The sequence below is a fragment of the Lissotriton vulgaris genome, chromosome 6, assembly GCF_964263255.1.
Source record: "Lissotriton vulgaris chromosome 6, aLisVul1.2, whole genome shotgun sequence".
In the NCBI taxonomy this organism is placed as follows: Eukaryota; Metazoa; Chordata; class Amphibia; order Caudata; family Salamandridae; genus Lissotriton; species Lissotriton vulgaris.
The window spans coordinates 173120173-173132534 of record NC_141694.1 but is presented as its reverse complement, the minus strand read 5'-3'; the positions used below and the strand labels follow the sequence as shown (position 1 = coordinate 173132534).

The 12362-nt window shown below is 45.3% G+C and overlaps 1 protein-coding gene across 1 annotated transcript in view; it reads right to left on the bottom strand.

Annotated features, from left to right (window-relative positions):
- Positions 1 to 689: 689 nt before the first annotated feature.
- LOC147706969 (cysteine-rich venom protein-like) overlaps positions 690 to 12362 on the bottom strand; it is a 188434-nt gene continuing 176761 nt past the window's right edge. Inside the window, exon 9 of the mRNA XM_086925607.1 lies at positions 690 to 814. Within this exon, the coding sequence (XP_086781733.1) occupies positions 690 to 814 (125 nt within the window). The remainder of the gene's footprint in view (positions 815 to 12362) is intronic.

The window sequence follows — 12362 nt, the reverse complement described above, 5'->3', positions numbered from 1 at the left end:
TAAACGTGTGTGTAGAAGTTGACAAACTTCCAAGACTGATTATGCCTAGGAATGCCCATTTACCACTCTTCGTATGAAATCTATAGATAAGAAGTACTTTGCACTGCTGGTGGAGGCTTCTGCATATGGAAATGAGTCTACGCTTGCCAGGAATCTCTTTGTGAATTTCTGGCAGGCTCAAAATAAATAAATCTGGTTGTAAACACATGTTTTCTTATGACTGAATAGATCTTTGTGAATAGGGCTCATAAACGTTAAGAAATAACTAATTTAGTTTGTAGGGAGCACGTGAATTAATACTGTAAGACTGGGGCACAGAGTCAGAGACATTGAAATAATAGATAGCTAAGAGAGACATTTGTAGCTGTATTTACCATTCTAAGACATTATGCAACAATTTATAATACGTTCTATTTATAAAGAATCAATAGTGAGTTGTAAAGAGTCTCATAAAACAGATTACATACAATCACATTATACTAAGTATGTATTTTCAGAGAATTGTCACAAATATAATCACGCAAGACAGACGTATTTATTCTGGTGCAGACATTAGATACTGAGTGGTATACACATTGATGTATAACGTGGTAAAGAGTTGACATTGCTCTTTAGTGCCTTAGAAGTGTTGGGGACGCTGTTTTTTTCCAAATCCATGAGAAATCTCTTGGAGGCTTTGCCTGAAGTATTTATTTTATTTCAGTGGTACATTTACACGTAGCTTGGCATCCAGCCCTGATAATGGGGTCATTTTGGCAGCCATGTTTTAATCCCTCACAGTTTACATAGTTGTCTTTGTGAATACATGGATTGGCTAGAATAAAAAAAATGACAAGCAAATGATTAGATGAGCATTTTTAGATAATGAAACACATATACATTTATATGTTTGCTTTTGCAAATTTCTCTATCCATCACTCTATATATAACTAGCAGCCCGTCCCAACGTTGTCCGGGTATGAATTGCTGCCGGCCAGTAGTATATTGTTTTGTAGTATTTCGTTTTGATAGCATTTCTTATCTGTGACAGGCCTGTGAAACGCTTCGATTCACAGTGCACTGCTGATGCACTTAAGAGGGCGCGTTCAGTAGTGTGTGAACTCGAGTTTCCCTACTTTATTTTTCCTTGCAATATTATATAGCGCGAACTCGACAACATGGCATGAGCACAATTTACATTACAGAAGAACACATTCATTTGTGGTAGGCACGGGGAGAGTAAGTGATTTGCCTGGAATCACAGGATGTTGAGCTGATGCCGAGATTCGAACGTAGCTCCCCAGCTCTAAAGTTCGCAATTCTAGAACTTGTGGCGGGAGGTGTGTCTAAAAGTGTTTGTCAGCTGGCCATCAATGAGAGAGACCTGTGCATTTTTCAAATCGGTGGTGAAAAAATATGAGTATGTTGCTGGACATGTGGGCCGCCGTGCCACCAATGTACTTACCGGAGGACGGTAAACGCCCATTATTCTGCAACTTTTTTTCCGCATACCATCACTCCGCATACTTTCAGTGCGAAAGTACCATGACTCTGCAATGCCATTATAACGCATGGCATTACATTTTATATGCTTTTACCATGCATACCTTTACAACGAAATTCATTGTAAATGCATGAACGGTAAAAGCATGTTTTATTTTTAATGTTTGGATAAGGTAAGTATGGGTATAGGTTAATATGTTTTGGGGTGTTTGTGTATTTTAAGGGTTCAGATATAGTTTTATTTTATGGGGTACAGGGGTAGTTTTAGGGTTTAGGGATGGATATGGGTTTTGGGGTACAGGGGTATTTTTAGGGTTCAGGGCTAGGTTTGGGTTTTGGGGTATAAGGGTATTTTTAGGGTTCAGGGGTAGGTTTAGGTTTTGGGGTACAGGGGTATTTTAAGGGTTCAGGGCTAGGTTTGGGTTTTGGGGTACAGGGGTACTTTAAGGGTTCAGGGTTAGGTTTGGGGTACAGGGTTATTTTTAAGGTTCAGGGCTAGGTTTGGATTTTGGGGTACAGGGGTATTTTTAAGGTTCAGGGGTGGTTTTGGGTTACAGGGGTATTTTAAAGGTTCAGGGCTAGGTTTGGGGTTTGGGGTACAGGGGTATTTTAGTGTTATGGGGTACTTTTGGGGTACAGAGGTATTTTTAGGGTTCAGGGCTAGGTTTGGGTTTTGGGGTACAGGGGTATTTTTAGGGTTCAGAGGTAGGTTTGGGTTTTGAGGTACAGGGGTATTTATAAGGTTCAGGGCTAGGTTTGGGTTTTGGGTTACAGGGGTATTTTTAGGGTTTAGGGATAGGTTTTGGGGTACAGGGTATATTTATAGGGTTAAGATGGGTTTGTGTTTAATGGTGTTGGGGTATTTTAAGGAGTAAGGGTGGGTTATGATTATGGGGTGCAGGGGTATTTAAAGGGAGCAGGGTGGGATTAGCACACAATATGAGACATGGCATGAAGGGCGGAACGTACCACACGCCCCCAGCGTTTGTCACGCCCCCCCCCAGCACACTCCCACAGCACAACGCAAACACGCCTACAAGGGACTACTTTGCTGGCATGGATCTTTTATCTTTTAAATGCATATGGTGGGCGTCTGCATAGCCTATGTCCTTCTGCTGCAACTGCCCTTTCCAACGCTGTATTGGGTGTTATGATTGGTGCTGTGGTTCCTGAGATTACCCGCCTCAAAGGTTTGGGCTCTCTCTTTATTATATTAGTATGGATTAGTGTAGTTGACTAGTTTACCAGTCGAGCTGTCAACTTCCAGTCTGAACTGGTTTAGAAAAATACATGACAAATATGTTTTTTGTGCCTGATAAGTGATTATCATGCCCCAACACTAAGGATTTAAAGGGCTTAAATCTCTACAGCTCCTGCTGGAGATATAAGCATATCAATTCAATGTAGACGCCTACCTCCTGGGACCATCAGATACAAGTGTGGATTTTCACATGGTAGATCATTTCCTCCTCTGTCATATTTTGGAAAATGCAAAACACAATTGAAGGCTTTGGTCTGCTAATGGAGGCACATCATTTACTCTGTGAGGTGTGTCCGGCTGTGCAGGAACCTGCTGACCTAAGTGCAGGACACCTAATGGGAGGAACAACACTGTTCCACCATATTTACTGGGCTGACGGATTTCCACATTTGTTTCCATGTAGGAGACTATGAAATCTCTATCCACAGCAGAAAATGACCATTGATCAGTTTTATGACCCGTGCAAATATAGAAGGATTTTTTTTGTAGCCTGTCCCTGATCTGTTAGGATAATAATGTTTCCCTCACCTGTACTGTAGATTTTCAGTAATATATACCTCAATGTACAAAACAGAAGTGCTGAGGGTCAGTTCTAAGTACAACACCGAAACACATCACTGTGTATGCGTGAACTGTCAATCTGCCTAATCACACACAAAGATTTAATAATATGGCTTGATTTTTTTAAATACCTTAGTAAAAGCACTGAAGAACTAGGTGAAGGTCATAACATTCACTACTAAAGATGGGCTACATAATCTGACCATGAAGTAGCACATCTTAAGTAATTGATATTCAAAGTTACACTGGCAACGAGTGGATTCCAAGTTGACAGACCCCAGGCAGCGGATGTGTGGGTGCACTCTAGGTTATTTAAGGAGTCGGGGGGGATGTATTTCTAAGAATGGGAGACCAGCCCTCCTCAGATGAAACAGGGGAGCAACAGGCTAGAGAAAAAGAGTTATCACAAAAGCTTCAAAATTCTAACAGGTAGGGGGAGTCCCCTGTTTTTCTCAATTTTTAGATGAGATGTAGAAAAGGGGAAGAAATCCTTTGATACCTCCAAGGCAGGGGTATGACGCACAAGTTACTTACCTTCGGTAACGATATATCTGTAAGATACAGTAGTTGGTATTAGATTACTTACCTTAGAATATCCCCAGGTGTCAGACTGGATCCGGAAAATTTTGCGCAGCAGAACCCCTGCGCGTAGGTAGGCGTCGTCTGTGGCTCCGCGTCCATCGTCGGCGTCGTTAACGCCAGGATGACGTCGTCGGAGTACTTAGACGCTGCCCTCGCGCACTGACATCAGTCCTTATACACAGCTTTTCCGCACAAGAAACGCAGAGCCATGATGAAAACTAACACTGGTTCTATAAAAACTAGGGCCCTGAAAGGGGATGACCTTAACCCTAGATATCGGTTCGCAGAATGGGGAGGATGGGTGGGGCGGTAAGGAATTTAATACTATCTACGGATTCTTACAGATATATTGTTACCGTAGGTAAGTAACATGTGCAGCTGAAAGAAACAGGTTAGTATTAGATTCCTTACCTTAGAATAGATACCACAGCAATACCAACCCCAGTGGTGGGTCTGCGAACCAATGATCACACCAGAAAGTCCTGGAGAACAGAACGTCAAAAAAAGCCATCTCTCCGGACTTAGCTGTCCAGGCAGCAGTGTCTTGCGAACGTGTGAAGCGAGGCCCACGTAGCTGCCTGACAGATGTCCTGCAAGGGGACTCCCAGACCCAGGGCAGTAGTAGCCGCCGTGGCCCGAGTGGAATGGGCACATAGCCCCACAGGAGGCTTCTTTTTAGCCAGAGAGTAACAAACCTTGATGCACAAGACAACCCAAATGGTCCATTTGTGCACCGCCCGTCCCTTCTTAGCGCCCACGTAACCAACAAAGAGTTGTTCATCCACCCAGAACTGGCGTGTGCGATCCAGATATTATAAGAGCGCACGTTTTGGGTCCAGCCGCTGGAGCCTCTCTTCCTCTTTCGAGGGATGCGGAGGCGAAAAGAAGGTGAGCAAGGTGATGGACTGCCCAATGTGGAAGTCTGTGACTACCTTGGGCAGGAAAGAGGGTCGCGTCCGCAACACAACTTTGGTTGGATGGGCAGAAAGGAAGGGAGGTTGAGAAGAAAGAGCCTGGAGCTCACTCACTCTCCTGGCAGAGGTGATGGCAACCAGGAATGCAGTCTTAATAGTAAGGAGACGAAGAGGACAGTTATGAAGTGGTTCGACGGGAGCGCACATCAGATAAGTCAGAACAAGGTTCAAGTCCCACTGAGGCATCACGAAAGGAACAGGAGGAAAGATATGAGTGATGCCCTTCAAAAACCTATTTACAACCAGGGACTTGAACAAAGAGGGCTGACCAGGGAGCCTTAAGAAGGCGGAAATGGCAGAAAGGTAGCCCTTTAGAGTGCCCAGAGCAGAGCCCTGCTGGGCAAGAGAAAGAAGAAAGAGGAGAACCTCTGAAAGAGGGGCGGAAAGGGGATCCACAGCCTTTGCTGTGCACCATGCCACAGATTTGTTCCACCTGCAGGTGTATACCGATTCTGTGGAGGGACGCCTGGCTGCCAGAATCACATTACAGACTTCAAGTCAAATGGCCTCAACTGCCGCCACTCAATCTCCACGCATGTATGTGAAGACTGGACAGGTTCGGGTGGAGGACTGTCCCCTGCTGCTGCGACAGAAGGTCCTACTGAAGAGGCAGACGAATTGGGGATCGACTGACATGCTGAGTAGCTCGGGATACCAGTATCTATGTGCCCAGTCCGTAGCCACAAGGATGCCTTGGGCCCGGTCGCGCCTGATCTTCTTCAGCATTCTGGGCAGAAGTGGTATAGGCGGAAAGGCGTACAACAGGCCACAACTCCACTCGCGACGAAAAGCATCTCCGAGCGAGTGCCGCCTTAGAAATTCCAATGCGCAGAACTGATGACATTGCGCGTTCTCTTTTGTGGCGAATAGATCTAACCAAGGCTCTCCCCACTGCTGAAAGAGGCCCTTGCGCCACGTCCGAGTTCAGACGCCATTCGTGATCCATCATGCACAACGGCTGAGTTCGTCCGCCCTGACGTTCAGGGGACCTGCCAGATATTGAACCACCGGGGTAATGCCCTGATGTTCCAGCCACTGCGAGAGGTGCAGAGCCTCCTGGCATAGGGTCCACGACCCCACCCCGCCCTGTTTGTTGCAGTACCACATGGCGGTGGTGTTGTCCATGAACACCTGCACCACACTCCCCCGGACAGAGGGAAGGAATGCCTTCAGTGCAAGCCGGATCACCCGCACCTCCAGAAGGTTGATGTGGAGCCGGGACTCCGCCGTTGACCAGATTTCTCTAATCTCCGCCTCTCCCATGTGGCCCCCCAGCCCTGGAGGGACACGTCTGTCACAACTACGTGCTCCGGTTGGGGTAGGGAGAGGTATCTGCCGCTGACCCAATCGCGGTCCGTGAGCCACCACTGCAACTGTCTTGCAGTGCCCTCTGAGATCAAGACATAGTCGGACAAGTTGCCCTGATGCTGGGCCCACTGAAACATCAGGTCCCGCTGCAGAGCTCGCATCCGCCACCTGGCGTGGTGCACCAGAAAGATGCAGGAGGCCATCAGCCCCAGAAGCAGCAGCATCAACCTGATCGAGACTCAGGATGAAGGCTGAAAAATCGGAATCAAAGCCTGAATATCCAGAACCCGCTGTTCGGAGGATAAACCCAAAACTGCCCCTAGTCTAAAACCGCTCCGATGAAGAGGAGCTTCTGAGAGGGACGCAGGTGCGACTTCAGCACATTGATGGAGAACCCCAGCAGGTGCAGGAGGTCGGCCGTAGTCTGGAGGTGGTTGATGACTGTCTGGGGTGAGCCCGCCTTTAACAACCAGTTGTCGAGGTAGGGGAAGACTGGAACCCCTAACCTGCGCAGATGAACGGCGACCACCGCCATCACTTTCGTGAACACCTGTGGGGCGCTGGTAAGGCCGAAGGGGAGCACGGTAAACTGAAAGTGCTCGTGGCCTACCGTGAACCGCAGGTAACGCCGGTGGGCCAGCTGGACGGGGATGTGGAAATAGGCGTCCTGCAAGTCCAACGCTACCATCCAATCTCCTGGGTCTAGGGAAGTTAAGACCTGAGTCAAAGTCAGCATCTTGAACTTCACCTTCCGGAGGAAGCCGTTGATGTTCCGGAGGTCCAAGATAGGGCGTAGGCCCCCTTTGCCCTTCTTCGGGACCAGAAAGTAGTGGGAGTAACAACCACACCGTACTTCTGGCACAGGAACGCGCTCGATGGTCCCCTTGGCCAAGAGGGCCGTAACTTCCTCTTGCAGAAGTTGCAAGTGATCCCCCGACACGGGGTGGTACTGCGGTGGCATGGCTGGAGGAGTCGCCTCGAAGGGGAGGGAGTAGCCCCTTTGGACGATTTGCAGCACCCACCTGTCCGATGTGATGGAGCGCCAGTGAAGGAGGTGATGGCGAACCCTGCCCCTCAATGGCATCAAATGGGCCTGAAAGCTCAGACTAGGAAGGCTTTGAGGCGGATGCTGAGGGGGTTTATGTGGACTGGCCGCGCCATTGTCCCCTGTTACCGCAGCAAATGTTAGTCTGTGGCCCGTGGCTGGCAGAACGTATGGGAGCACCCCTTCTGTGTCCATGAAAGGAGCGCTGGGCAGAAGATTGCTGGCGGGGCCGACAGGCCCATGGAGGTGGCCGTAGCCCTGGAGTCCTTAAAGCATTCCAGCGCATGATCTGCCTTGCCACCGAAGAGGTGGCTGCCATCGAACGGTATGTCCATAAGGGTGTTTTGGATATCAGCCGAAAAGTTGGCCTAGCGGTTGCACTGCCAAATGACACTCCCAATCGCCGGGGAATCGTGATCCCTCCACGGTGTTGCAGAGGTGTCAGCTGCAAAATGCTGGCAGTGTTGCTGCAGCACCGCCAAGCATATTACACGTTTCCAGACATCCACACTTTTTATTGTGGTGAGCCTGCCATGAAAAGTGTGGTGGTGAGGAACCCCCTGTTTCCTCAATGCCTGGGGGTGCATGCAGGGGGGCTAAAGGTGTGCCTCTGTGTGTGCATGCACCTCCTGTTCCTGCACAGAATGGACTCTGCAGTCATGTTGTGGAGGAATAGACTTTGGCTCTCCCTTTGCAGTGTTTTTTTAATAGGTACCAACGTGGGACTGCCAAAGGGCATCTCACTAAACAATGAGTAAACTCCTGATCAGCGCGAGGCCAGTGGTCGAGTTTGGCAGAGTGGGAGCGGGGCACCGGTGTGGCGGCCTGCTCCCACATCGGCAAACTCGTAATCAGGCCCTAAGTCACTCAGGCTTACAAAATATATTAAGAAAACATGAATACCAAATAAACCAACAATACTAACACATATTAATAATATATTACTAAACTAAAACAAATTAAAATAATTAAACAATATTGTTACAACTATATTACTGAAAACTATTTTTAAAACAATATTCTTGAGCCAATATATATATAAAAAAATGTTCATTCATGACGATATTCTATACTGCAATTTCTTTGACTCACAATATTTTTTCCTAATATTTCTGTGTTCTGATATATGTAACTCCAAATTTTGTCCAAACACTATGGGGTCGATTCCGATCCGGTAAAATCCCCCACGATTCGCTGTACGGAGCGTTTTTTACCATACGATTCGTACACTTACAACGTCCCCATATGTACAATGAAGTACGATCCTAACCCAAAGCATATCTCCATACGAATCGTACCAAATACCATACGACACAAAAATACATACGATTCATATAACGGTTATGCAGTACGCGCCGGCCGTACGTAAACAGCCAGCAGTTTCCGGACCTCCCAGTACGATCCATGTTGACGACACTCCGTACGACCCTTCTGCTACAGGAGTTGAAAACAGCCGTAAAAGCAGAGTCCGGACCAAACCGCACCCTGGTACGCGACAGACACACCATGAACCCCCTCGGCTGTGTCATCCCAGTCCTGTACGCCTACGACCTGGTGCATAGAAACCGAAGAAGGCACATACGATGAGTACAACGTACCTCAATAACGGAAGTGTACTTGTACGGTGCGTCACACGCTTGCGTACAGCATCATTGCAGTAGTAATAAGAGCTGCACAGACCTCATCAATGTTGGGGTACGGTGCGTCACACGCTCGTGTACAGCATCATTGCTTTAGTGATCAGAGCCGCACAGACATCATTAATGTTGGAGTACAGTGTGTCAATACCTCGCGTATGGCACCAGTGCCATAGTGACACGAGACGCACAGACGTCAATATAGGTGGGGTACGTGCATAGCATTTGAGTGTATGGTGGATTTGACTCCCAGCAGTGCCCAGACATAGGAGGGGTGGGTGAGAAACAAATCCTGTGCACACACCTATGAAATAAGTGGTCCTAAAGTCAGGACTCGAAAGATAGTAGCAAAATCTCTTGAGGTTGAAATGAAGGCCAAAAACAAAGGTTATGAATGTGAAGAAGATTTATAGGTCAATTTTGGTCAGTACAATAATATTAGCCAGCCGACACATGTTTCGTCACACCGTGAAGGAGAAGTGACACATCAGGGCTGAGAAGGACATAAAACGAAGAAAAAGACAAATTAAATGAAAAATAGGAAATGGGCAGATTCAAATGTATCATAAACATTGGGTAGGTGACTTTGTAAGAAAGTGGAAAAGTATCTAGGTGGATGTGGAGACCCTACGGTCCATAAAGACATAGGCCTAGGTGTATCAAGCCTTTTGCAAATCGCAAAGGCCGAAATTCCTTTGCGAATTGCAAACGGTCTATTTGCATGTTTTGGCATGCATCAAAAATTTGCAAATTAAGGAATCACAAAAATTTTCGATTCCTTATTTTGTCATAGCATTTAAGGAATCGCAATTTTGTGTAATGTAATCAAATCCATAGAAACCAAAAACGTGAAATGAGGTGCATGAGGTTGTGTATTAAAAACGCAAACTTGTGTGAAATATAAATGGTGTATAAATGGGAAGACTGGGAGTAACAGTAGACTGTCGCGGTTCCTCCTAAAAGAAGACAAAATGCATAAGCATTACAGCATGCGTGACAACAAAATGTGGTGCATATGTGATCAAAAAGTACTTATGCGTAAAGATCTTATGCCAAGTGAAATGTACTGTTAAATCAAACAGGTGAAACAACAGCGGACAAAAAAACCTTGACTGGAAGTCATAGGTAAAACGGATAAATGAAACATCTTAGGCATTTCAAATGAGTTGCTAGAATACTTTCAAGAAGATGATGTCTTTGTGGAGTATGTCGAAAAACGATCTCAATATATACTTTAGGTAAAAGGAATCAAGCAGAAAATTTCTGCCGGCAGTCAAAACCAGGATAAACTAGATTATCTTAACAAATAAAACAGACAGGAAAAGGAGAAGGCAATGCTAGCGTACATTTAGGCAGTATCACAATTTCCGAAGAATTAGTCCTGAGTTAGGTCTTAGGAGAGGTCTAAGAAAGGTACAAGGCAAATACAATAGTATGTGCAAACGAGTCTTTCCAGAAATTATGTACATTACTACACAAGAAAAAACGACATCATTGAGAGAACGTAACATTGGGACATTTCTTGTAATAGTCTGATGGTAGAAAACGATGCGATAATCATGGATCATAACACACACGTAACGTTGCAACATTCAGATTCGTAATTATAAATGAAATGCGTGTAACAAACTTTATAGTGAAGACAGTGAGGTTAGGCCCAAAATAGTAAGCACAGGAAGACAGTAAAGAAAACAGGAAAAGAGGGGCCTAAGAGTAGGCGAGGGAGTTCCGCCAACTTATTCCTTCATTTCAGGCCAAAGGCGCCCAAGCTTTCCTTCTCAATCCTTCGAAACTTAAGGTTATATTTAAGGAAAGAACCCATTTTCTAACAATGGAGAGTGCAGCAAAGGACCTACTATCCAAAATGGGATGAGCTGACTTAAATCTATTCTGTCTTTATTTTTGACTGTTAGGCTGAACCACTGCAGGCTTAAAGTGCCTATTGAGATGTTAGGATGTATAACTTTTTGTTTCCCAGTGGCTAGACCCTTTTTTTTCTTCTAATTATATGACTGTTGTGCAGATGGGAACGCGCAGCGAGACGCATTATGCTTCTCAGACAATCATTTTCAGGGACTGTTCAGTCCCTCTGCCTCCTTTGGGTGGGGTTGGTGTTTGGGGTTAGGGGGAGGGGGGTGGTGGTGTGGCAAGCAAGTACAGGATTATTGTAGACTGCCATTGGAAGCTGGATGGTGAAATTATGTTTGTTTTTTATTCTCAGATAAGTTCAAGGTGGGGGCTGTCAAACAAAACTGTGATATATAAGAGGTGGGGAGAACAAGGGGAAAAAAAACAACATAAAATAGTCAATGGCTAAATTAAGGATTTGTTCCTGGAACATCTGTGGTTTGAACAACAAGCAAAAAATGGGTATGTGTGCTCAAATTATCCAAAGCATGAAGATTGACATTCTGTGTTTACAAGAAACACATCTGAGTTGGAAAAATAGAAAATGGTTCAATGATCTGGGTATGCATCTCTTGGGATGAACGAGTCAAGGAACTACTACCAGGGGAGTGGCAGTACTTATTAGAAAAGGGTTAGTTAGGATCTTGTAACCGTATTAAAACGGATCAGTATGGAAGATGGGTCATATTAGAACTTTCCATTGATGGCAAATGTTTAACTATTTGTTCAATTTATGGCCCAAATTCTGATGACCCCAATCTCTTAAATTTCCTAAGCATAGAACTAGCAGGATGGCCCACTCCTTTAGTACTGTGTGGGGACTTTAATATTCATATTGATAGAGACCTCGACATAACTTCAGACATTCTCTATTCTGGGCTTAATAATAAGATTTATAAGGCATTAAGAGATTTAATGTTAGAGTCTGGTTTAGCGGATGTAGGATTTATTAAGAGAGATGTGTCACCTGGGTATACATTCTATTCTGCCCCACACCAGAAGATGGTCCGTTTAGATTATTTCTTTATCTCCTCGATACTGTTAAATAAAATCACCTATGAGATATTCCCGAGAATAATCTCAGATCATAACCCCATATTAATAGAGATTAAACAAGGCTCTGATACATCCCCCAATAAAAATTCCAGGACATTCGAACGTAAACTTTTGGCAGACCCTGCGTATATCAAACATATGTCTATATGGATTAAGATATTTTTTGTTATTAAACGTGGTACAGCTACTACTCAAATGGTCTGGGCTTTTTTTAAAGCCGCAGTACGGGGAGAAACTTTGTCATACTCTATCAATAAACAAAGGTCCTCACGGGCTAAACTCGTTGTCTACTATAAGGCAGTACAAGAATGGTAGGCCAAATTAGTCTCAGCTATTACCGCAGCTCAAGATATTGAGCATATCAAATCAAGATTGGCCATACATAAGTCCAGGCTGTACGAGGTTTTTGCGAGGAAACTCGCTGAGCAGACTACAGTGTTTCGCTCTCAAATTCATGAAATGGAAACGACAGGGAGGATACTGGCTAAGAGACTCAGACAGCAGGAAATATTCAATACTGTGAAAGAGATTCAGTATGATTCGGGACA